This window comes from Oratosquilla oratoria, chromosome 27 (assembly GCF_046742065.1).
Source record: "Oratosquilla oratoria isolate Oo_2021 chromosome 27, ASM4674206v1, whole genome shotgun sequence".
NCBI classification, from domain to species: domain Eukaryota; kingdom Metazoa; phylum Arthropoda; class Malacostraca; order Stomatopoda; family Squillidae; genus Oratosquilla; species Oratosquilla oratoria.
The window spans coordinates 37,530,837-37,558,306 of record NC_134803.1 but is presented as its reverse complement, the minus strand read 5'-3'; the positions used below and the strand labels follow the sequence as shown (position 1 = coordinate 37,558,306).

General features: G+C 41.8%; 2 protein-coding genes across 2 annotated transcripts in view; one reads left to right on the top strand and one right to left on the bottom strand.

Annotated features, from left to right (window-relative positions):
• The first annotated feature begins 1,314 nt into the window (after positions 1-1,314).
• Positions 1,315-2,274, top strand: LOC143039807 (serine/threonine-protein kinase pim-2-like). Its single transcript, XM_076210054.1, has one exon. The coding sequence runs from the start codon at positions 1,315-1,317 to the stop codon at positions 2,272-2,274; it is 960 nt and encodes a 319-aa protein (XP_076066169.1).
• Positions 2,275-24,841: 22,567 nt separating this feature from the next.
• Positions 24,842-27,470, bottom strand: part of Fis1 (Mitochondrial fission 1 protein) — a 36,239-nt gene continuing 33,610 nt past the window's right edge. Inside the window, exon 6 of the mRNA XM_076210439.1 lies at positions 24,842-25,564. Within this exon, the coding sequence (XP_076066554.1) occupies positions 25,476-25,564 (89 nt within the window). The 3' untranslated portion in view covers positions 24,842-25,475. The remainder of the gene's footprint in view (positions 25,565-27,470) is intronic.

The following is a 27,470-nucleotide window of genomic DNA, read 5'->3' as shown; positions in this document are numbered from 1 at the left end:
GATGTCAATTCTATATGACAGACCAAAACTACCGCATAGTCAAGGATGGGTCTAACTAATGCTAGAGTTTGATAATTATCTCTCCACTTCTATTTGTAACCATCCTAACAATGAAACCTAATGCTGTATTTGCTTTATTCCTGATGCTAATGTACTGTTTCCTGGATTTAAGGTCAGGACTTGCTAGAACTCCCAAGTCTCTCAAGCACTCAGTTTTTTCTAAAAATGTGTTATCTAAGCTATAACACATGATTATAATTTATTTTGTATTATTTGTTTTTGTTTTGTTATCATTTGTCTGTTTGATTCTCATTTATTATTAGTTATATGTCAATTTATTATTATTTACTATTTACCTGTTTGTTTATTATTTAACTATACCTATGCATTTATTTATGCATTTTATTTATTATTTACATTATTAGAGTTTTTATTTATTAATTTATTATTATTATTATTTTTTTCGCATCCGACTTAGATATGGACCAAAAGGTCTCCTGTCGGCATGTTCCGCCTTTGTAATCCTTTGTAAATGTGAATGTAGCATTTTTAGAGGGATCGGTTTGTTGAGTGCAGTTGGAGAAGCATATGGGGTAAGTGGGAAGTGAGCCAGTTGTTGTTTGCTGATGACACTGCAGCGCTTGCGGCTGAGTCAGAGGGGGTCTGAGGCGGCCTGTGACGGATTTTGGGAAGGTGTGTCACAGAAGAAAGTTGAAAGTAAACGTTGGTAAAAATAAGGTGATGAGGTGTACAAGGGGTGAAGGTGGTAGTAAATAGAGACAAATAAATAGTGTTAGATATATAGGGTCACATCTAAGCATGTATGAATGAATGAATGTATGTATGAATGTATGTATGCATGTGTGAATGTATGTATGCATGTATGTATGAATGTATGTATGCATGTATGAATGTATGTATGCATGTATGAATGTATGTATGCATGTATGTATGAATGTATGTATGCATGTATGAATGTATGTATGCATGTATGAATGTATATGCATGTATGTATGAATGTATGTATGAATGAATGTATGTATGCATGTATGAATGTATGTATGCATGTATGTATGAATGTATGTATGAATGTATGTATGAATGTATGTATGCATGTATGAATGTATGAATGCATGTATGTATGAACGTATGTATGCATGTATGAATGTATGTATGCATGTATGAGTATATGTATGTACGTATGTATGTATGTGCAAATCACCACATAGTGTATATATCTAGGATGCACTTTCAACGCAGGCTCATCAACATTAAGTCCACTTCGGTAAATAACCTTTGGGAAGAACTTTTTAAATGCGAATCAGAGGCTACAAAGTGATTGCGAAGCTCGGGAAAGGCAGCTTCGCCTCCGTCTACGCCGCCCGAAGAAAGAGCGACAGGACACCTGTGGCCATCAAGAAGGTGCCTCTCAATATGGTGCACAATTGGGCCGAGCATGAAGGACGCCTTGTGCCCGAAGAAGCTGCCCTTCTGTACAAGGTGCAGCACGTTCCAGGTGTCATCAAGCTCCTGGAATGCATCACCACGGAGGACACCATCTTCATGGTCATGGAACTCGTTTCTAGGTCCATGACCATCGAAGATTACCTGAGGACCCACGGACCCCTGAAAGAAAAAGTCATCAGGAGGATCTTCAGGCTCCTGGTAAGGACGGTCGAAGGATGCCTGGATGCGGGGGTTTCCCATAAAGACATCAAGACAGAGAATGTCTTAGTCTTCAGAGACCGGGAGACTGGAGCCCTCGACATCAGGCTGATCGACTTCGGGTGCGGGGAGTTCGTGAAGGGAGATCGAGGCACCGACACGGGGGGGACCGAGATGTATTGGCCCCCGGAGTTCTTGTTCGAGGGCGAGTACCTCCACGTCCCTGCTACGGTATGGAGCCTCGGGACTCTTCTCTACTACATGCTCTGCCGCAGGGACGCCTTCCGCACCGTCGGAGACATCCAGAAGGCGAGACCGAAGTTCGGTCACGAAGTCCCGGAACAGTGTCGGGAGCTTCTGACGAGGTGCTTCGCCCGAGACCCCGAGGACCGTCCTTCCGTCGAGGGAATTCTCTCTCATTCTTGGCTACAGAAGTCGTCCTCGAAGAGACACAGCGCCAAGAGGAAGCGCCTGGCAGAGGAGGACCTCTCTGCGTCGACGAGGGAGGCCGAAGGGCGCAAGAGGCGTCGCCATGATGACGGGAACCGCCGGCGAAGATCCGCGGCAAGTCACAAGAAGAGGAGGAAGCACGGAAAGCTGTCCGAATGATCCTCCGACGGGTCACATAATAAAACAATTATAAAAAGTAAAATATATATATATATATATATATATGTATAGAAATAAGAAATAAGAATAGAAATAAGAAATAAAATTAGAAAATGAAAAAATAACAATAAAAAGAAAAAAATTAAGAAAAAAATATATAAAAATGGAGGTGGGAGGTGACCCCTCAGCTGAATAAAAACGTCGTTATGCGTTATCCAGAGGAAAATCAATAGTGTGCGCTGCAGGATGCAACTTTATCGTCATGGGCTCGAAACTCTTGGGTCCGGGAACGGCCCCTCCAGGAAAATATGGCGGACGATGCATTTCCTTCCCCGTGTAGCTGCCAGTCTAGCCTTTGTCCTTTGTCTTTTTCACCTTAGTCGTCTTCACACATGTCTTTCTGTTGATGATACATTTTTCGTCGTCAGTGTTGGCTTTGCTGCAAGCATTCCCTTTCCCTATCGACCACGAGTACCAGCACGTGATCCAAAGACCAAGGTGAATACCGTGTAGCTGTCAGTGTAGACTTTACCTTTGTCTTTTCGCCTTAGTCGTCTCCACGCATGTCGTTCTGTTGGTGATACATTTTCGCCGTCTGTGTTAGTTTTACAGTAATCATTTCCTTTGTCGATCACGAGTCCAGCACGTGATCCAAAGACCAAGGTGAATACCGTGTAGCTGCCATTGTAGATTTTTCCTTTGTCTTTTCGCCTTAGTCGTCTCCACGCAAGTCGTTCTGTTGATGATACCTTTCAGGTCGTCTTAGTTGTCTGCGTCTACAATAGAGACGGTTGTAGGGGGGGGGGGGTTGAATCTTGTTGCTTTCGTCTTTTTTCTTGGCTCTGACATCTTGATTTGCATTTTTTTTTGTCTCTTTTTAATTTTCTTTCCTTTCCCTCTTCTCTTCTTTTTTTCTTTTCTTTCCTCATTTCTTATTTTCCTTTACTTTCTGTTTTCTTTTTCTTTTCTGATTTTGTGTTTTCTCTCGTTTTATATGTTCTTGTTTTACTTCATTTCTCTTATTTTTTCTGTTTTGCTTGATCTCTTGCATCATTATTAATTTAATTATAATTACATTATTGCCAATTGCTCACTATGAAAAGAAAGTGAAACTTTTACTAGTAGAGGCAAATTTCAACATAACTAATCTTGTTCTATCGGCCTATAAAGAGTAAGTTTTGTTAACAATACTTTTGTATCTTTCATGATGTTCGTACATTTTCCTCACTGCACGATCAGTAATATTGAACAATAGCCTATACTGAACAATATTATTGACAATGTAGAGATAGTACTGTTGGAGTCGTGTAAGGATGCGGGTTGGACAAGAATATTGTCAATAACATTGATCACAATATTATTGACAATGTAGAGATGATATTGTTGGAGTCATGTAAGGGTGGGGGTTGGACAAAAGTATTGTCAGTAACATTGATCAAAATATTATTGACAACGTAGAGATAATACAGTTGGAGCCATGTAAGGGGTGGGGGTGAACAAAAGTATAGTCAATAACATTGATCACAATATTATTGACAATGTAGGGATAGTACTGTTGGAGTCGTGTAAGGATGTGGATTGGACAAGAGTATTGTCAATAACATTGATCGTAAGCGATAATATTGTTGGAATCATATAAGGGTGCGGGCTGGACAAGAGTATTGTCAATAACATTGATCGTAAGCGATAACATTGTTGGAGCCATATAAGGATGCAGGCTGGACAAGAGTATTGTCAATAACATTGATCGTAAGCGATGCAGTATACAAAGGTTAATTCCGGCTTCCATTCCTTTCTTCATCAACAATGAATCTCGGCCGAATGAGACCGAACGAGATATTTTGAGACATTTCCTCTATTCGAGTCCTTCGTGTTGGGTTGATTGCTCAATGATGAATGTTGTTGCGAAGCCGACTCCGCTCGTAATTACTGCCGCAGACGTTGGCGTCTTTCTCGCCGAGTCGTGGGCAGCGGAGAGCTCTCTGGTCGTAGAATTACGACCTGGATGAGTCATTGGCGACCTCGTAGTATTAGTCGTATCGTAAATGTATGACGTAACGAGGGATGGTTGTTGTTGTACCTTTTAGAAAGACGACCATCGTAGTACTTACAAGTGAAACTAGTCGTCTCTGTTCAAAGAGCAATTTTTGTCGTGACCCTGACAACAATGAAGACTGTCACTAGTCAAGATGTTTACACGGGGCAAGTTGAGGGTCAAGTTAAGTGTGCAAGTTACTTGAGATGAAGAGGAAAACGAGCAAGTACATGTTCACACAGGACAAGTCTCTGACAACAAGCAAGACTGTCACTACCGTAGTCAAGAACTTTACAGCCGTCTACCCTCGTTTGCACGGGGCAAGTTGAGAGGCGGGTTAAGTGTGTAGGTGAGGAGGGCGAGCGGGTGCATGCTCACACAGGACAAGTCAGAGACAAGTGGCATTTGTGAATATGTACTTGCTTACTTTCCTTTCCAGTTCAAGCAATAGACAAGTGGCCTGTGTGAACATGTGCTTGCTCTCTTTCCTCTCCAATTCGGGTAACTTGCACAATTGACTTGCCTTTCATCTTGCCCCGTGTGAACGAGGCTTGAACGCAGTTACGATTTTTTGGACGAGGAAGTAGTTTTGTTAGGCTGAGCCGTCGGCTAACGTGGTATGTCGTCTTACAGTCGCGGACTAAAGTTCGTTCTTCACGTTTCCTTGTTCAGCCAAGATATTACGTCTGCGATGACGTATAACGATGGAACTGGAAAAGAATGTAAGTTTGATAGACATCACATTGTATACACGTGTCACTTGACAACCAATATTCTCCCAAGACCTGTCGTAGTTGACTGAAGAAGCGGAAGAGTAATTAGATCTAGTCCTCAGAGTCCATAGTTACAGTATTCTTAAATCGAAAAAAAGGGAAGATCTATTAAAAGTCGAAACAAGAACAGGTCACCTCACATCGGGGAGGAAACGAACGATATGAGGTCATGCAAAGTGGCGAAAAGTGCCAACCAGAGACTCGAGATATGGCTCCGAGACAGAATTATTTATGAGCAATTGTCTGACAGTGTTCTTGTTGTTAAATATTACATCACGTAATTTTGATATTAATGTAGCTACGGAATTGTTTATGAACAATTGTCCTACAGTATTCTTGTTGTTAAAAACTACATCACGTAATTTTAATGTTAATGTAATTTTAAAGGGAGGATTTATGAGCAATTGTCTTACATTGTTCTTGTTGTTAAAACCTATATCACATAATCTTAATATTAATGTAACTGCGGGATTATTTATGAACAATTGTACTACAGTATTCTTGTTAAATACTAAATCACGTAATTTTAATGTTAATGTAAGTTTTAACGAAATTGTTTATGAACAATTGTCTTTTACTATTCATGGTGTTAAAAATTACATCACGTAATTTTAATGTCAATATAGCTTTAACGGAATTGTTTATGAACAGTTGTATTACAGTATTCTTGTTTTTAAAAAATACACTTTTATCAAAAATATGTTATATAATTCTTAACAACAATGGTACTCTGAGACAATTGGTCATAAATAATTATGTTCTGTGAGCTATACTACCGTTTAGGTCATTGTTGATTCCAAGTGTACAGACGTCTTGAGAATGGTGTCTGACTATGTTATGGATTTTTCTTTATCAATACACGTCGCTGTTCACAAATATCGTCTAAGAAAGATAAGCACTTATCGCGTGCGAATGAATGTCATGTTGCATAGAAAATTTCCGTTCTTCACTTGGTTCAAATCACAAATAAAATAATCTAATACTTAATTCTTTATCAGACAGTGGGGCTTAAAGGTATTATTATGGATGTCTGAAGAAAAATCTATTAATTTTTGGGGTTGCTGTGTGATTGGCATAAGGCCATTACAATGTTATTTTTTATCTTCAGTTTCATTCAACGAACGTGTAAAGAATTGCATGAGAATATATGACACGTCCTCCTCTTCTTCCTCTTCCTCCTTCTCCCCCATCCTGTTTTTATCCTTCTCCTCTTCTCCTCCCTCCTCCTCCGCCTTTTCACACACACACACACACACACACACACACACACACACACACACACACACACACACACACACACATGTATATATATATATGTGTGTGTGTATATACATGTGTGTGTATATATATATATATATATGTATGTATATGTGTATATATATGTATATATATGTATATATATATATGTGTGTGTATGTGTATATATATATGTGTATATATATATATATATATCTTTAAGTGACATAGCCCTGTGGCAAAGAGGGTAAGTGTCTTCAACTCGTTTCTGCTAGCTAATTTCAAGCAATTTTATTCAGCTGAGAGGAACTTGGTGTCTTGAGTGGTTCGAAAACAACCATCATGAGTAATTCACTTGCAATGCCCTTTCTAATGACACAGAGGGAATTCCACATCCGAAAATGACGAAGCTCACATATCTGGTTTACTGGATATACACGATGCCCTGACTGACTCGTGCTGACAGGAGATGCTGTGTGGATGAGTATTAAGGTAGTGCACGTAGTATACTTCTGCGTTACAAAGCAGAAGTGGTGGGGAAATGATTATAATTTATTTTGTATTATTTGTTTTTGTTTTGTTATCATTTGTCTGTTTGATTCTCATTTATTATTAGTTATATGTCAATTTATTATTATTTACTATTTACCTGTTTGTTTATTATTTAACTATACCTATGCATTTATTTATGTATTTTATTTGTTATTTACATTATTATAGTTTTTATTGATTAATTTATTATTATTATGATTTTTTTCGCATCCGACCTAGATATGGACCAAAAGGTCTCCTGTCGGCAGGCTCCGCCTTTGTAATATCTATTTTTGGAGTTGTATAGCTTTACATTTAACATGCTGCACTTCGAGATATTGAAGTTCATTTGTCATTTCACTGACCATGTGAACAATTTGTTAAGATCATCCTGCAGAATCTCTGGGTTGTCTCCTGACCTAATTTGGCAACCTATTTTAGTGTCATCCACAAACTAACATCACTATTAATCCCATTGTCCAAGTCATTTATGTACATAATGAACAATATGGGATCCAAAACTGAGCCCTGGGGGATCCCCACTAGAAACACTACCCACCTGGATTTTACACCATTTATGGTGACCCGCTATTTTCTGTAACTGATCCAAGCTCTAATCCATTCTAACACTTCCTCCTATGCCATGGGCTTTTGGGGGGAAATCCGAAGGTCAGCGATTTGGTCCAAACTTCCGCCACAAGTAGACAGTGGGATAGGGTGCACATCAGCATAGACAGCACAATCCTGAGACCAAGGGTGTGGCGGTGAGAGCCCTCCAAAGTTCGGCCTTTTGACGTTTATGCCTGTGGCAGGGATGCCGTCTCCCTGAGTGGTGTGCCATTGCACTGCAGGGCATCCCAGGCCGCCCCGGACCTGTGGGTGTCATAGCGGCTAAATCGGTGGAGGTGAAAAAAATGACCCAAAAGCAAAAAAAAATCTCAAAGGGACCCCATGGAATTTGGGGGGAAATCCGAAGGTCAGCGATTTGGTCCAAACTTCCGCCACAAGTAGACAGTGGGATAGGGTGCACATCAGCGTAGACAGCACAATCCTGAGACCAAGGGTGTGGCGGTGAGAGCCCTCCAAAGTTCGGCCTTTTGACGTTTATGCCTGTGGCAGGGATACCGTGTGCCTGAGTGGTGTGCCATTGCACTGCAGGGCATCCCAGGCCGCCCCGGACCTGTGGGTGTCATAGCGGCTAAATCGGTGGAGGTGACCAAAATGACCCAAAAGCAAAAAAATCTCAAAGGGGGTACCCCATGGAATTTGGGGGGAAATCCGAAGGTCAGCGATTTGGTCCAAACTTCCGCCACAAGTAGACAGTGGGATAGGGTGCACATCAGCGTAGACAGCACAATCCTGAGACCAAGGGTGTGGCGGTGAGAGCCCTCCAAAGTTCGGCCTTTTGACGTTTATGCCTGTGGCAGGGATACCGTGTGCCTGACTGGTGTGCCATTGCACTGCAGGGCATCCCAGGCCGCCCCGGACCTGTGGGTGTCATAGCGGCTAAATCGGTGGAGGTGACCAAAATGACCCAAAAGCAAAAAAATCTCAAAGGGGGTACCCCATGGAATTTGGGGGGAAATCCGAAGGTCAGCGATTTGGTCCAAACTTCCACCACAAGTAGACAGTGGGATAGGGTGCACATCAGCGTAGACAGCACAATCCTGAGACCAAGGGTGTGGCGGTGAGAGCCCTCCAAATTTCGGCCTTTTGACGTTTATGCCTGTGGCAGGGATACCGTGTGCCTGACTGGTGTGCCATTGCACTGCAGGGCATCCCAGGCCGCCCCGGACCTGTGGGTGTCATAGCGGCTAAATCGGTGGAGGTGACCAAAATGACCCAAAAGCAAAAAAAATCTCAAAGGGGACCCCATGGAATTTGGGGGGAAATCCGAAGGTCAGCGATTTGGTCCAAACTTCCGCCACAAGTAGACAGTGGGATAGGGTGCACATCAGCGTAGACAGCACAATCCTGAGACCAAGGGTGTGGCGGTGAGAGCCCTCCAAATTTCGGCCTTTTGACGTTTATGCCTGTGGCAGGGATACCGTGTGCCTGACTGGTGTGCCATTGCACTGCAGGGCATCCCAGGCCGCCCCGGACCTGTGGGTGTCATAGCGGCTTAATCGGTCGAGGTGACCAAAATGACCCAAAAGCTTTGCTAAAGTCAAGGTAAATAACATCATAACTATCATTGTTATCTGATGCCTCATATGCTTTAGTGTAAAAGGATAGAAGATTAGTCACATATGACTTACCCTTGGAGAAACCATGCTGTGTGTCATTAATCAAATTATGTCTCTTGATGTGTTCTCTGAGTCTATTTACTATTATTGATTCAAGCATTTTACCTATAACTGATGTCATAGACGATTTATCTCCCTTTTTGAAAATTGGAACAGTGTTTACTTGCCCCCAAGCAATAGGCACAAAACCCATGTCTACTGACTTATTAGATATTTCTGTTAACTGGTTGTAAATTTCAAATTTAAATTTTTTAAGCACTCTGGGAAAATTTTTGTCTGGACCTAGGGATTTTGTAGCTTTAAGTCTTTCACTCTGCTTGACTACTACTTTGCTAATGCTGATATAAGATAGTTTGCTTTCTTCTTTCCCACTGAAAATTGGATTGCAGTCAGGTACCTTATCTAACCTCTCATTAGTAAACACCAAGAGAAAATATTTGTTAAATGCCTCACTTATTTTTTCCTCTGATTCTATCATGACATTTTTGTCATTTTGAAACAGGAAACAGGTTGGACGAAATGCAGGTTTTATTAATCAGTGGGTTATATGTACATGGGAGTGCTAGGTGCACATGGTAAGACAGAGGGGTATTGACTGGCGTGAGGGCAGCATAGTTCACTACACAGAGCGAAGATGATGCCCCGCCTAGTACACGTATGAAAAGGGGCTTTGTCGGCTGTAGCAAGGGGGTCCTTGTATGGGAAACATCACTGCAGGTCAGGGCATGCCACAACACTATGGTACCCTGCCCTATGCTAGTACCCTATGCTAAAGCACATACCACAAATTGGAGATGCGATGGCGACATTGAGAATGAGACAACACTGTTGATGGAAAAAGCATACATAAAGAGCTGGTACAACAAAAGATGTAGTGAAACTAAGGACAAAAGAGACAAAGCTTGGAAAAAATGAAAAAGAGATAAGAAACCAAGCAAATGGCAAACATACATCAAACTTAGAAATGAATGTAAAAATATGCAGAGATGAAAAGAGAAATTATGAAAAAAATATAATAGACAAATGTAAGGAAGAACCCAAACTATTTTACAAATATGTAAATGGAAAACTGAAAAACAAACAAGAAATAGAAAAACTGCGCCAAGATAAAAAGGAATATACATAAGAACTGGGAATGGCTGAAATTATGAACAATCACTTCAGATCAGTATTCACAATAGAAAACTCGCCTAACAGTGTAGATAGAGAGAGAGGATTATTTTCAGCAATGAAAGAAATAAACGTAACACAAAAAGAAATCAGTGACCAAATTAAAACCCTTGATGTCAGAAAATCACATGGCTCAGACGGAATTGCAAACTGGATACTGAAAGAATGTATGGAAGAATTAACTGACAAAATAAATAATTAAATTCTCACTTAAAGAAGGAAAAGTGCCATTGGACTGGAAGAAGGCAAACATTGTACCAATTTATAAGGGAGGTGATAAGGAAGATCCATCTAACTACAGACTAGTCTCACTAACAAGCACAATAGCAAAAATTGGTGAAAGAGTTGTCAAAAACAGATGGGTTAAATACCTGGAAGAAAAATCTATACTGAACCAAAATCAATTTGGATTCAGACAAGGGAGATCATGTACAACAAATTTGACCTGCTTGTACTCAAGATTAGTAGACATAATACAAGAAAGAGATGGATGGGCAGACTGCTTTTCTGGACCTGCAAAAGGCATTCGATAAGGTACCTCATAGGAAACTAATAAATAAGATAGAGTCAAAAGGTGGCACCCATTCCATATTGGAATGGATGAGACTTCCTGATTGGGAGGAAAATGAGAGTTGTAATTAGAGAAAAATTCTCCAACTGGGAAGAAGTAAAAAGCGGTGTCCCGCAAGGATCAGTACTGGCCCCAATCATGTTCGCTGTATACATTAATGACATGAATGAAGGCGAGGAGTGCTATATGAATTTCTTTGCAGATAATGCAAAATTACTAAAGAAGGTAAAAACGGAAGAGGACTGCAACTCATTGCAACAAGATTTGGACACGATATGGAATTGGACTCAAAAGTGGGAAGTAAAATCTAATATAAAGAAATGCAGTATAATGGAATTTGGAAAGAGTAAAAACAGAGTATCAAAAGATTACAGAATTGGGGAAGAAAAAATAAAAAAAAGCAAACTCGGAAAAAGATCTTGGAAAGGACATGAAATCAGATAAGCATATAAATAAAATATTCGGAGAAACCTACAACTTATTGAGGTCAATCAAAGTGGCATTTGCTTATATGGATGAAGAAATGATAAAGAAAATACTACATTAATAAGACCAAAACTTGAGTATGCAGCATCACTTTGGACACCCAGTACCAAAAAGAATATTAAGAAACTAGAAAGAATACAAAGAGCGACAATCAAACTAGTACCGACTCTCGCCGAACTATCACATGAGCAAAGACTGTCCAAATTGAATCTACCAACTCTGGAACAAAGAAGAGAAAGAGGAGATTTGCTGACTATCTGCAGAATAATGAAAGGAATGGAAGTTTTAGACAGGAACGACTTGTTAGTGTGGGACAACGGTAAAATGAGAGGACATGGAAAAAAAACTAAAAAAGGATAGTTATAGAAAAAACTTGAAAAGGAACAGTTTTCCACACAGAGCGATAAATACATGGAACAAATTAGACAACAAAACAGTATGTGCAAACACTATACAAGATTTTAAGATAAAACTTGATGTGGAGAGATACAAAGACGGGTCACCACGAGCATAGCTCCCCTCCCGTATATTACAACTAGGTAAATACAGATTCTCCTGCACCTCAAAGCAGTCTGAGAAATTCACTGAAGATACAAATATTTATATAAGTTTAACCCATCACAATTACTTTGGTAACTTAACAGAAGCTAATGTAACCTGATATAATCTAGTTTATCCTTACATAACCTAACATAGCTTGAATTTATGTAGCCTAAGCAAACCTAAGCCAATCTAACCTAACTTAACCTAGTGATCTTATATCAGGGAAACTGATGCAGAGATAACTTAACTGTTAATTGCCCAAAGTCCATGAAACATGCTGAAATTGTTTATTTGCATTATATAATCACTTTGAATTACTCCCAACCATATAGTTTGAAATTCAGTCTACTTGGGCACCATTTGATTCTATTAACCACATTTTAGGATGATTGTACAGCACCAACACCCAGCCTCATTCATCACACTTCACTGGAACACTGCTGTCGTTGATCACTGCCAGACTGTCATAAACAAGTTTTGCGAGACAGCTGTGCTTCATTTTCTCATGATTTATGAAGCTTAAAGAAGGAGAAGAAGGAAGCTTTGAGAGGACAATCTGGAGAAGTGTGCTGGCCCGACTGACAGGCTGAAAGCCTACCATGGAGCAGAAGTAAGAAGTAAGTTATGAAGCTTAAAGACTTGAGTACAAATGATGACTTATTCCTGCTGTAAAAATTATAAGGGGAGTTTCCATAACCTTATGAAATAATACTTTAATGAAAAAATAATAAACATTAAACATAAGCACATTTTATTTTGATAGAAGTACAAAGTACTGTATGCTATAATTTTATAGTTTTATTTTTTATTTTTTTTTGTAATCCTAAAAGTATGAATTTGTTGGAGTATATAATTTTTTTTAATCTGAAAACAAAGATCATGCATCATATTTAGTTTGTTTAATTATTATTAAGCATGTTCTTATGTACAGGGTGGGGCAGAGAGGACAGACATTTTTGGGAAATTCACAAAATCATAAATTATATCTGCAAGCAAACAAATTTTATTGACATCAGTGTGTTTGTATTGAAATAGTATTTGATGCAATCAAGTGTGGAAAACAACATCCATCATGTGGTGTCCATTTTCATTGATACATTTCTGAAGGTGTTCTTGGAAGTTTGCTTCAACTCTCCAGCATTGCTCTGTTGATTTGGGTGACTTCCACATGAATAGCTTCCTTCAAACTATCCAGTGTACAGGGCCTATCTACATACATGCACCTTAAGGTATCTCCACGAGAAATAATCACACATGGACAAATCAGGGGACCGAAGGGGCCAATAGTGTCAGCAAACCTGGAAATGAGGTGGTCACCAAAGAGAGGGCAAAGAACAGTCATTGATGATCTGATTGTGTGGGCTGTCACCCCATCCTGGTGAAACCACACATGTCAAATAGGCATATGTTTTCATCATGATTCAGGCACAAAAAATTTATCTCGATGTAATGCTTGGAGGTCACAGTAACAGCATTTCCATTATTGTCTCAAAAAAATTAAGGGCCAATTGGCACCTTTTCCAACAGCACAGGAGACCATCACTTTGTGGCTGTGCAGTGGTCTTTCATGTAGTTCTCTTGGATTTTCAAGAGTCCAATAACATACATATACCAAAGGCTTTTCCCCCTTACATGACGGGTAGCCAAAAAGAAAAATGCATAGAAACCATTCCCACCCATTCCATTTCCTATATATTCCACTCCCCTCCACCCTCCTCCCTCCCTCTTATCTTGGCACCTCCTGGATGATGGGTCATCCCTGCATCCTGTCCACTGCCCTGGGTCAGAAGCAGTGTTGTAAGACACAGCACATTCGCAGCAAGGCCGCTTCATAAATTCAGTGACCCCCTCTCCATTGCCTCATGCAGACAAAGAGAAGACGGGGAGAAATCCCTTTGGGCTGTGTAAAAAATTTTCTCGTACGTCCTCACCTCCCATCCCTCACCCACTCCCCCTCATGCATCACAGCATCATCTATACACAACCCTTCTCCATTCACCTCTATCTTCTGTCCTCTCCCATCCTTCCTCCACAGACATTCCTCTCTTTTGTAATGCCCCTTTCACCCCATCCATCCATCTCATCCTAGGACGCCCCCTCATATTCACCCCTTTCACCTCTGCCTTCCACAATTCTTTCACTATTCTTTCTTCACTCATTCTTTCCATGTGTCCAAACCATCCTAATACTCTTTCATCAACCCTGTCTCCCAGCTCCCTTTCCACCCCTGTTCTCCTCCTCACCTCTTCATTTCTCACTCTGTCTAGCCTAGTAACCCCTATCATACTTCTCAGACATTTCGTCTCAAACACATTCAAACTCCTTCTCTCTTCCTCTCTATGTTCCATGTTTCTGCCCTGTACAATGCTGTTGGCACAATCACTCCTTCATATAACCTCCTCTTAGCATCCATTCCCAGATATCTATTTCTCATTACACTTTTTAATCCCCCAAGTCATTTACTCGCTACTCTCAATCTACATTCTACCTCCATCCTCACTCCTCTCTTTCCTGTCATATTCGCACCCAAGTATCTAAAACTATCCACTTCCTCCAGTCTTTCACTCTTTATGCTCACTTCCAGCCTGCTGTCATGCTCTCCCCTTGTACATCTCATCACCTTACTTTTGCCCACATTTATCTTCAGCTTCCTTCTTTCACACACCTCAAACTCTGTCACTAACTTCTTCAGATATTGGATTTCATCCTGCAGTGTACAGTTCCAGTTTTATTGTGTCTGAAACTAGCTCCATGAGAAGCTAAGATGAAAGAGAAACAAGGGTGGTGGATAGGAGTGGGTGGGATTGAGTATATGCCTTTGACTTGGTTACCTCCCATGTCATATGTGTAGATAGTCTGAAATGTGCTGGGATCATACCTTAGACTTCTCTGTGATGACTTGTGTATTTACCTATAGTCAGCACAATGAGAAGTGACCGCTAAGGCAGGGTTAGGAGATTTCCCGGTGTTGCCACATCTCCACAGATAACACGGCCCGCACGGCTCACACTGAATGCAGTGTGAGGGGCGTGGGGCTAGAGACTAGATGTGGCGGCAACGTCCCTCTCTCTTGCTCATATGCCATGTCTGACTCAAGGAAACGAAACCTTTGTATAGAAAATATTGCTTTGATTTTTACCACAGTGGTGGTGTGACAAAAAATTATAATATGATTATATGTGGCAACATTATAAGAATATAAAACAAAATTATAAAATAAAATAAAATTATAAAATAATTATATGTGGCACCACAGGGGGACTCCCAGTGCTCCGCCCTAACGGCCATTTCTCAATGTAATGAGTATAGTTGTGTTTTATGGGAAGGGGAGCTATACTCATGGTGACCCGTTTTTGTATCTCGCAAGATTAAGTTTGTTCTTAAATTCTTGTATTGTGTTTGTACACACTATTTTTTTGTCCAATTTGTTCCAGATATCTATCACTGTGTACATGTGTGTGTATACCATATACATACATATACATATATATTATACTATTATCAGATTGGCATTCCCCTTAATCCAACATAGATGGGGTTTACTGTACACTACATTTTAGAGTAATTTATCCATTTATATACCAAGAGTTTCTTCCCCTTATAAGGGAGGTAGCCAAGACAGAGGCACACACCCATGCCCAGCCTTCCATTCCTATCCACCACCCATTTTCTCTTGTCTTAGCTCCTTGGGGAGTAATACATTTCTTTTAAAAAGTTATTTTAAAATTGTAGAACTTTTGGTTAAAATGAAACTAAATGAAGAGATTTAGATTTAAATACTGTGGTGTGAATGTGGCACAGACGGGGACACACAGTTGGTACCCGTGGGGAGGGGTCAAAAGGTGCATGCAGTTAGTACCCCTGGGGGCCAAGGATGCCTGCGCGTCGGTACCAGTCAGTGTGATCAGTGCCATGGGAGTGAGTGCGCGTGTAAGCGAAATGAGCGGGAAGCAAGCGGGAATGTGCTAGGATTTAGCCAATAAGAATAATTAAGTCAGTAAAATGAACGGTGCAAAACCAATGTGGGAGTGAAGATTAAAGCAGGAGTGGAACTTTTACGGAAATCAGGCAATAGACAATTTCCCACAAACACATATGAATTGAATCACTAGGTACTCGAGGACACGTGTCTATGATAGCACATCAGAATAAAGAAATATCATCCATAAAATAACAGTATTTACTGCCTCAAGTTTCATTGTGGCTAGCAAGATCACTTGCCTCCTTTCTTACCTATAGATCTCTCTGGGAAGAAACTGGACTGTGTTGTATTAGTGTGGGACTATTCCTATGTCAATGGCGGCTAAAAGTATAGGAAAGGTAGCAGTTGCCAGTTGTCAGCTTTACATGAAAGGTGGAGGATATTTAGTTTTAAGTGGATAATGGATTAGACTGCAAGAGACCACAAGGCCTACACTATGCAGCTACATGTTGACTACCACCTATCATCCCCATCTGTAAAGTTAGCTAACCTTCTTTTAAAACAACCAATAGTTTCAGGGCTCATTACATGGTTATTAAGCCTATTCCATTCATTAAATACTGTGTTGGTAAGCCAGTTCTTGCATTTTGCCACTAACACATATCATCCCCATCCATAAAGTTATCTAACATTCTTTTAAAACAACCAATTGTTTCAGCACTCACTACAGTTACCAAGTCTTTTCCATTCATTAAACACTGTTAGTAAAATAGTTCTTGGCTATTCTTTCTTAAATTGAAATTTGGTGGAAGGTAAGTTGAGAGTGGAGGATAGATGGAGAAAGGAAAAAGGCAGAGGGTAGGGAGGTGCTTAAAGTGAACTTAAATGAGCAAGAAAAGGAGAAGTACAAGAAGAAGCTGAGAGGGGAGTAGGAGGGAATGAAGGATAGAGTAGAACTAGGAGTGGAGGAGGAATGGGGTCATAAGGTGTGCAAAGATGGTGTGTGGAACAAGGAGGATGAGAGGAAATAGAAGGAAGGTTAGTGAGTCATGGGATGAGGAAGCAAAGAAGGTTGTAGAAGAGAGAATTACAAAGGATTACAAAGGCGGAGCATGCCGACAGGAGACCTTTTGATCCATATCTAGGTCGGATGCCAAAAATTAATATTAATAATAAATAAAAACTATAATAATGTAAATAACAAATAAAATACATAAATAAATGCATAGGTATAGTTGAATAACAAATAAACAGGTAAATAGTAAATGATAATAAATTGACATATAACTAATATTAAATGAAAATCAGACAGACAAATTATAACAAAACAAAAACAAATAATATAACATAAATTATAATCATTACAGCATCTTACACAGTTTGGTTACAAAATAGGACGAGGGAGTCATATGAGACGTACAAAGAAAAGAAAAGAGAAGTAAAGAAAAAGGTAAAGGAGGCAAAGAGGAGAGCAGATGTGAAATCGGGTAAGAGTATGACAGAAAATTTTGAAAGTAATAAAAAGATATTTTGGAAAGAAATTAAGAGAGGAAGAGGAGGCAAATCAAGTAAAGATAAGGTAAAAGGTGCAGATGGAGAGATGAAAATAGACGATTAGGCAGTAAGAGGATGATGGACAGAGTATTTTAAAGAGTTGCTAAATGTGAAGGAAGATTGGGAAAGGTAGTTGCAGTGGGAAGTGCTAAGAAAATGACAGTGATTAATGAGGAAAATGGAGGTGAAATAAGGAAAGATGAGGTGAAAGCAGTTGTTAAGATGATGAGAGCAGGTAAGGCACCTGGGTTGGATGGGTGTCATGTAGAATCTCTAAAAAAAATGAGGTACAGTGATGGTGGACTGGCTGGTGAGGTTATTTAATATTTGTTTATGAGAGGGCAGAGTGCTGGAAGACTGGAGGAGTGCCTGTATAGTTCCACTTTACAAGGGAAAAGGTGAGAAGTGTGAGTGTAGTAGTCTCAGAGGGATCAGTTTGTTAAGTGTAGTTGGGAAGGGTTATGGAAGGGTCTTGTTCAAGAGGATTAAGATAGGAACAGAGGGAGTAATTGGTGAGGAACAGTGTGGGCTTAGGACAGGTAGCGGTTGTGTGGATCAGATTTTTGTGGTAAGCCAGATGTGAGAAAGCTTTAGAAAAAGGTAAGGATGTTTTTTGGGGCTTTTATGGATTTGGAAAAGGCTTATGACAGGGTAGACATGAAGGCACTGTGGGAGGTATTGCAGATGTATGGGATAGGAGAAAAGCTTTTAAGAGCAGTCAAGAGTTTTTACGAGAGTAGTAGAGCTTGTGTTAGAATCGGAAATGGAGAGAGTGGTTTGATGTAAAAGTGGGACTTTTTCAGGGATGTGTTATGTCACCTTGGCTAGAATCGGAAATGGAGAGAGTGGTTTGATGTAAAAGTGGGACTTTGTCAGGGATGTGTTATGTCACCTTGGCTGTAAAATTTATGATGGATGGGGCTGTGCGAGTGGTAAATGCAAGGGTAGTGGGTTGGGGATTGGAGATGGTTAAAGAAAATGGAGAAAAGTGGGAGATAAGCCAGCTGTTGTTTGCGGACGACACTGCGCCTGTGGCAGGATCGGAGGAGGGATTGAGGAAGTTGGTGACTGAGTTTGGGAGAGTGTGTGATAGAAGAAAGCTGAAGATAAATGTGGGTAAAAATAAGGTGATGAGATGTTCAAGGGGTGAAAGTGGCAGCAGACTGGAAGTGAGCATTAAGGGAGAGCGACTGGAGGAAGTGGATAGTTTTAGATACTTGGGTGCAAATGTGGTAGGAAAAGGTGGAGTGGAGGTGGAGGTAGAATGTAGATTGAGAGAAGCGAGTAAATGCCTTGGTGGATTAAAAAGTGTAATGAGGAATAGACATTTGGGAATGGATGCTAAGAGAAGGTTATATGAAGGAGTGATTGTGCCAACAGCACTGTATGGGGCAGAAACATGGAACATAAGAGAGGAAGAGAGAAGGAGTTTGAATGTGTATGAGATGAGGTGTCTGAGAAGTATGGTGGGGGTTACTAGGCTAGATAGAGTGAGAAATGAGGAGGTGAGGAGGTGAACAAGGGTGGAAAGGGAGTTGGGAGATAGGGTTGATGAAAGAGTATTAGGATGGTTTGGACACATGGAAAGAATGAGTGAAGAAAGACTAGTAAAATAGGTATGGAAGGCAGATGTGGAGGGAGTGAACATGAGGGGACGTTCTAGGATGAGGTGGATGGATGGGGTGAAGGGGGCATTGGGGAAGAGGGGAATGTCTGTTGAGGAAGGACAGGAGAGGACAGAAGATAGGGGTGAATGGAGAATGGTTGTATATGGATGATGTGATGCATGAGGTGGAATGGGCGGGGGATGGGGGGTGAGGTAGTATGTGTGAGCAAAATTTTGACGCAGCCCGAAGGGATTTCTCCCCGTCTTCTCCTTTTATGCATGGGGGGACGGAGAGGGGGGGTCGCCAATTTAATGAAGCGGCCTTGCTGTGGATGTGCTGTGTCTTGTGACACTGCTTCTGACCCAGGGCAGTGGGCAAGGTGCAGGGATGTCCCGTCACCCAGGAGGTGCTAAGATAAGAGGGAGGGTGGAGAGGTGTGGAGTGTATTCAGGGATGGAATGGGTATTTACCTAGTTGTATTTTGCGGGAAGGGGAGCTATGCTCGTGTTGTCCCACCATTGTATCTCACAGTGTCTAGTTTGCTTTTAAACTCATGAATGGATTTTGCGCTTACTATTTCATTGTCCAGTTTGTTCCAAGTGTCCAAAATTCTATGAGGAAAACTGTTTTTCTTCAGTTCTCTTCTATAGCTATGTTTTTTTATTTTCTTTCCATGTCCTCTTGTGTTTCTTTTGTCCCAGTTAAGTAAGTTCTCTCTATCGAGTACCTCTGTGCCTCTCATGATTCTGTAGATGGTCAATAGGTCACCACTCTCTCTTCTTTGCTCCAGTGTCGGTAACTCCAGTTTAGCCAATCTCTCCTCTCTTTCTATTTTCTTTATATTCTTTTTGGTACTGGGGGACCACAATGTTGCTGCATACTCTAATCTAGGCCTTATCAATGTGGGAGTGATTTTGTGCCTTTTCCTTTTTTGGCTACCTCCCTTGTAAGGGGGAAAAAGCCTTGGTATGTGTATGTAATAAAAAGATATTTTGGAAAGAAATCAAGTAAAGATAAGGTAAAAGGTGCAGATGGAGAGATGATAATGGAAGATAAGGCAGTAAGAGGATGATGGACAGTATTTTAGGGAGTTGCTAAATGTGAAGGAAGATAGGGAGGGAAAGGTAGTTGCAGTGGGAAGCGCTAAGAAAATTACAGTGATGAATGAGGAAAATGGAGGTGAAATAAGAAAAAATGAGGTGAAAGCAGTTGTTAAGATGATAAGAGCAGGTAAGGCACCTGGGTTGGATGGGTGTCATGTAGAGTCTCTAAAAAAGGAGGTACAGTGATGGTGGACTGGCTGGTGAGGTTATTTAATATTTGTTTATGAGAGGGTAGAGTGCTGGAAGACTGGAGGAGTGCCTGTATAGTTCCACTTTACAAGGGAAAAGGTGAGAAGTGTGAGTGTAGTAGTCTCAGATGGATCAGTTTGTTAAGTGTAGTTGGGAAGGATTATGGGAGGGTCTTGATCGAGAGGATTAGGATAGGAACAGAGGGAGTAATTGGTGAGGAACAGTGTGGGCTTAGGACAGGTAGCAGTTGTGTGGATCAGATTTTTGTGGTAAGACAGATGTGAGAGAGCTTTAGAAAAAGGTAAGGATGATTTTTGGGATTTTATGGATTTGGAAAAGGCTTATGACAGGGTAGACAGGAAGGCACTGTGGGAGGTATTGCAGATGTATGGGATAGGAGAAAAGCTTTTAAGAGCAGTCAAGAGTTTTTACGAGAGTAGTAGAGCTTGTATTAGAATTGGAAATGGAGAGAATGGTTTGATGTAAAAGTGGGACTTTTTCAGGGATGTGTTATGTCGCCTTGGCTGTAAAATTTATAATGGATGAGGCTGTGTGAGTGGTAAATGCAAGGGTAGTGGGTTGGGGATTGGAGATGGTTAAAGAAAATGGAGAAAAGTGGGAGATACGCCAGTTGTTGTTTGCTGATGACATTGAACAACTAGCAGGATCAGAGGAGGGATTAAGGAAGTTAGTGACAGAGTTTGGGAAGGTGTGTGAAAGAAGGAAGTTGAAGATAAATGTGGGTAAAAGGTGATGAGATGTGCAAGGGGAGAAAGTGGCAGCAGACTGGAAGTGAGTATTAAGGGAGAGAGACTGGAGGAAGTGGATAGTTTTAGATACTTGGCTGCGAATGTGGTGGTAAAGGGAGAAGTGGAGGTTGAGGAAGAATGTAGATTGAGAGAAGCGAGTAAATGCCTTGGTGGATTAATAAGTGTAATGAGAAATACACAATTAGGAATGGATGCTAAAAGGAGATTGTATGAAGGAGTGATTGTGCCAATAGCACTGTATGGGGCAGAAACATGGAACATAAGAGAGGAAGAGAGGAGTTTGGATGTGTTTGTGATGAGGTGCCTGAGAAGTATGATAGGGGTTACTAGGCTGGATAGAGTGAAAACAAGGTGAGGAGAACAGGGGTGAAAAGGGAGTTGGGAGATAGGGTTGATGAAAGAGTATTGGGATGGTTTGGACATATGAAAAGAATGAGCGCAGAAAGATCAGTAGAAGGTGTAGAAGGCAGAGGTGGAAGGAGTGAACATCAGGGGGCGACCAAGGATGAGATGGATGGATGGGGTAAAAGGGGCTTTGGGAAAGAGGGGAATGTCTGTTGAGGAAGGATGGAAGAGGACAGAAGATAGGGGTGAATGGAGAATGGTCGTATATGGATGATGCTGTGATACATGAGGGGGAGTGGGAGGTGAGGGAGTATGTGTGAAAAATAAAATTGATGCAGCTCAAAGGGATGTCTCCCTATCTTCTCCTTTTCCGCACGAGGGAATGAAGCGGCCTTGCGGTGGATGTGCTGTCTTGTAACACTGCTTCTGATCCAGGGCAGTGGGCGAAATGCAGAGATGACCCAGCATACAGGAGGAACCTGGGTGGATGGGAGTGGAGTATGTTAGGGATGGAATGGGTGGAAGTGGTTTGTATGTCTTTGTTTTTTGTCTACCTCCTGTGTAAGGGGGAAAAAGCCTTTGTTATATGTATGTAAATTTGTCCAATTGAAATCCATTAATACAAGTCCTACCATGTTGCCTTAATATGATGACCTTGCCTGCATCACCCTTGTTAGCCTCTTCAATACAAGTCAAAGTCTCGTGCACAGCTTCGGCTGCCTAATGTACGAAGCATTACACTACTCGCATTATGAAATATAAACTCACTGCGGTATTATTCTCTTTTACTCTGAGTAATATATGCATACATATACCAAGGCTTTTTCCCCCTTACAAGGGAGGTAGCCAAAAAGAAACATGCATAAAATTATTCCCACCCATTCCATCCCTAAATACACTCCACTTCCCTCTTATCTTAGCACCTCCTGGATGACGGGTCATCCCTGCACCTTGTCCACTGCCCTGGGTCAGAGGCAGTGTCGCAAGGCACAGCACATCCACAGCAAGGCCGCTTCATTAAATTGGCGACCCCCCCTCTCCGTCCCCCCATGCATAAAAGAAGACAAGGAGAAATCCCTTTGGGCTGCGTCAAATTTTGCTCACACATACTACCTCACCCCCCATCCATTCCACCTCATGCATCACAGCATCATCCATATACAATCATCCTCCATTCACCCATCTTCTGTCCTCTCCCGTCCTTCCTCAACAGACATTCCCTTCTTCCCCAAAGCCCCCTTCACCCCATCCATTCATCTCATCCTAGGATGTCCCCTCATGTTCACTCCCTCCACATCTGCCTTCCATACCTCTTTCACTAGTCTTTCTTCACTCATTCTTTCCATATGTCCCAACCATCCCAATACTCTTTCATCAACCCTATCTCCCAACTCCCTTTCCACCCCTGTTCTCCTCCTCACCTCCTCATTTCTCACTCCATCCAGCCCAGCAACCCCCATCACACCTCTCAGATACCTCATCTCAAATACATTCAAACTCCTTCTCTCTTCCCCTCCTATGTTCCATGTTTCTGCCCCATACAATGCTGTTGGCACAATCACTCCTTCATACAGTCTCCTCTCAGCATCCACTCCCAAATGTCTATTCTTCATTACGCTTTTTAATTCACCAAGGCATTTACCTGCCTCTCTCAATCCACATTCCACCTCCACTCCACCCACTCCTGCCACATTTGCACCCAAGTATCTAAAACTATCCACTTCCTCCAGTTGCTCTCCCTCAGTGCTCACCTCCAGCCCGCCACCACCCTCACCCCCTGTACATCTCATCACCCCACTTCTACCCACATTTGTCTTCAGCTCTCCTCCCTCACACACTCTCCCAAACTCTGTCTCCAACTTCCTCAACCCCTCCTCCGATCCCGCCACAAGCGCAGTGTTGTCCGCAAACAACAGCCGGCTCACCTCCCACTCCTCTCCACCTTCTTCAACCATCTCCAATCCCTGACCCACCACCCTTGCATTTACCTCTTGCACCACCCCATCCATGTACAAGCTGAATAGCCAGGGCGACACAATGCATCCCCAACGCAGTCCCACCCCCACCTCGAACCACTCACTCTCTCCATTCCCAATCCTGACACACACTCCACCACTCTCACAAAAACTCCCGACAGCTCCCAGAAGCCCCCCTCCCATCCCGCACACCCGCAAAACCTCCCACAGTTCCACCCTGTCGTAAGCCCCCTCCAGATCCACAAAAGCCAAAAAAACATCCTTCCCCTTTCCTATAGCTCTCCCACACATCTTTCTTACCACAAAAATCCGATCCACACAACCTCCACCTGTCCCAAATCCACACCGTTCCTCACCAATTACTCCCTCTGTTCCCCCTAGTCAAGATCCTCCCAACTACACTTAAGAAGCCAATCCCACCAAAACTACCACACTCACACTTGTCCCCTTTTCCCTTGTAAAGTGGAACTACACAGGCACTCCTCCAGTCCTCCGGCACTCTACCCTCCCTCCAGCAAACATTAAATAACCTCACCAGCCAGTCTACCATCGCTGTACCTCCCATTCCCAGACACTCTGCATGGCACCCAGCCAGACCAAGCGCCCCACCCGCCCCCATCAACATCACCCTCCCAGCACTTCCCACTACAACCATCCCCACCTTCCCTCACACCCAGCAACTCCCCAAAATACTCTGCCCATCTTCCCCCCCCCACCATTATCTCTCCATCTCCACCCCCTCCCCCCTCTCCACTTGACTCGCCTCCCCCTCTCCAATTGACTCGCCTCCCCCTCCTCTCCCAATTTCTTTCCAAAACATCTTTTTATTACTTTCAAAATTTTCTGTCATACTCTTACCCCATTTCACATCTGCTCAACAGGTGTTTCACCTCTCTTTTCCCTTCTTTGTACCTCTCATAATAAACAGAAAACATGATCAAACCAGTGCACAGAATTCAGGAGCCACTCATTTACAACTACAAAATATAATCAAGATGCTAATGCTGGCATCCTCGTATACTCACTCGTGCCTCATTACGCCTGCATAGGCATCATCATATCAAAGAAGTTAAAGTCCTTGACTTGTCTGTACAGTACAGTACTACCTCTCATTAACGGACGTTAATTAGCTCTGTTTGCGGTGTTTTTAGTGCTGTTGTTTAGTGCTGTGCAATTACTATGCCACCCAAAAACCACTCCAAATCAACGGATTATTCACATCAATGGACACCGTTAACCCCCCTTTTAGTCCGTTAATGAGAGGTAGTACTGTATATCTCTATTAGATCACCCTGCACTCTGCAAAAGATCTTGGGCCCAGTCCAGAACCAGTGTCAAACCCTTGGGGTTACACTTCCAGATAGAAGTGCAGGAGTTCATGGGGTCTAAAGATACATGGCAATGATTCTCTCTAATGGCCGTCACATGGGACCACTATTAGCAAGTACCTGTCCTTGCAATGCATGCAAACAGGATGGAAATATGTAAGTCTAGGATATGTCAAACATACTGAGGTAACCTCATTTATTCTAAGTACATACAAATTTGCATAATTCACATTATTTCATGGCTTCCTGAAAAATTCACCATGGCTATTGTGAAGGGCTATGGATCAGGTGGTATAGACTTTCTTTTCAAAGAAATTAAGAGCTCCAAATGAAATATAATATTACATATAATCACTCTAAGATGAGAACAGACACACATTCTGACCTTATCCAAACTTAAAGCAGTGTTAAATGGCTAAAATTTGTACCAGGGTAACACTGTAGGCACAATAAAAAAGAATGAAAGAGAGAATAGAATAATTGCCAACCATATTCCAGTGGTTGGTAATTTTCAACTTCAAACTTTCCATCCTGTATTGTTGCTGATGGCCAAAACTTTGGGCTGCGTCCTGTGTGAACAGTTTTTGACAGTTCTTATAGCCAAACTATCCATTGAATATCTTAAACAGTTATGTCATCCTCAGGATAAGAACAGAGCTCATTCAATCAAAATCAACCATACAAAATTACTACATAGCAAGGTTTACATATTTACATCTTGAAGCGTAATGCAAGAAATATTTTTCCATATAAAACTTAAAAAGCCAGTCATTGTATTCGTCACTGTTCCTGATGATGATGCAATGTTCAGTGATATCATTTTTTTGAGAGAGCCATTCCAAGACCAATCAAAGCTCCCAAACCAAGAACAGCTCCTCCAGCTATAGCAGCTCCTTTCAAAGCATCTGGAACAAAGCAAAAAATAAAAAATAATAATTACTGAAATTGCAGCATGATTAACCACTTTTTTTAATTCTTACTGTCCCATGTTTTTGCTTTTCTCAAATCTCTTTTATCACCCCCTCTTCTTTTCTCAAGGTCCTGTGGCAGGGAGAAAAAATGCTGCCATTATTTACCATGTGTGTATTATAATGGGAAACTATCTGGAGTAGGGATGACCCATCATCCAGGAGGTGCCAAGGTAAGAGGGAGGGAGGAGGGGAATGGAATTCAAAGGAAATGGAATGGGTGGAAGTGGTTTCTATGCCTTAAAGGAAATGGAATGGGTGGAAGTGGTTTCTATGCCTATTTCTTTTTGGCTACCCCCTGTGTAGGGGGAAAAAGCCTTTGGTATATGTATGTATGTATGTATCTGGAGTAGACTGAAGAAACTGACAAAACCCCCTTTTTTTTCTCATGGAAAAAAAAGAAAAAAAAAAAGACATGCTCTGACTCAGCCATACCCCTTACAAGGGGAAATTTAATATCAATTAATCATTCAATGTCCCAGGTCCCTTTAGTAACTGGCTTGACCTTCAGAACGGCCCAAATGCCACTGAAGGAAGTGATACTGGGTTGCTGTCTGGATCCTGGTCATTAACCCCTTCCATACAGTGCCGCATACGTAGGCGTCATGAGGAGCAAGTGGATTCACGAGGCTGCCATATCAGCGTCTTGATTATATTTATTGTAGTTGTCCCTGCATAACTGGCATACTCTGTAAACTGGCTTCATCACATTTCCTATGGTTATCAAAATTCACGGGTGAAAGAGAGAACGATCGATATAAGCAGTGACTATTTTTTATGATGCGAGTATTATGACGCAACATCGTACGTCTGGCAGCTAATACTGCCCGCAAGATTTTGAACCATAGTGAAGAGATTAACATGTACAGGGTGACCCAAAACGAGTGCAACCAATATCACAGCGAATAAAATCGTGAAAAGTAATCCAATTCATTTTATGTTGCAGATTCCACTAGAGGAGAGGATAACAACAAGAGAAAATAACAGCCAGTACTAAAAATGCCTTGGACAACTGAACAAAAAACATTTTGTGTTGAGACCTATTTTGAGGCGAAATCTTTCAAATCGGTGCAGGCAAGATTCTGAAGGGAGCTTAACTTCAATAATTATCCTGATAAAAGTCAGATTTACCGATGGGTGAATAAGTTCAGGAGATCGGGAAGTGTGCAAAAACTGAGCTCTAAAGCTGGAGAGGTGAGAACTGGACGACATTTGAGTGCAAGGACCGCTGAAAATGTTGCTGCTGTCAGGGACTCTGTTTGTCGCAGCCCAGAGAAGTCTATCCGACGTCGGAGCCAAGAGCTAGGCATTGCACGGGAATCAGTTAGGCGGATACTGAAAAAGGACCTTCAACACAGACCGTTACATCAAGATCCTGAGGAAGTTCTGGACAACACTCAGGAGATGTGCTCAACTCATTTGTGCAGAGCAGTGGTTCCAGCAGGACGGGGGCCACCCCACACACATCAAACCAAATGCTGACCTGGCTGCAACAACGCTTTCAAGAGCGACTGATCAGCAGATGTGACCCCGAGTGGGCCCCGCACTCACCTGACCTTAACTCCCCAGGTTTCTATCTGTGGGGTTATTTGAAAGACCACGTCTATGAGAACAACCCCCAGACAATCATGGACTTCAAAGCTGCAATAATAAGGATCAGGGAGATTCCAGGGGCAGAGTGTGTCCATGTGGTGAACAATTTTGCACGGCGCATTCAGGAGTCGCCTCGGACCAGCACCCTAAGGTTTGGGTCGTTTAATGTGCGTGGATGTGGTATAGATGAGAGTAAAAGGGAAGAGATAGGTAGTATGTTTGTGAGAAGAAAGATGGATGTGTTGGCTTT

Coding starts and splice junctions, on each gene's coding strand:
- LOC143039807 (XM_076210054.1), top strand. CDS start 1,315: ATGCGAATCAGAGGCTACAAAGTGATTGCGAAGCTCGGGAAAGGCAGC.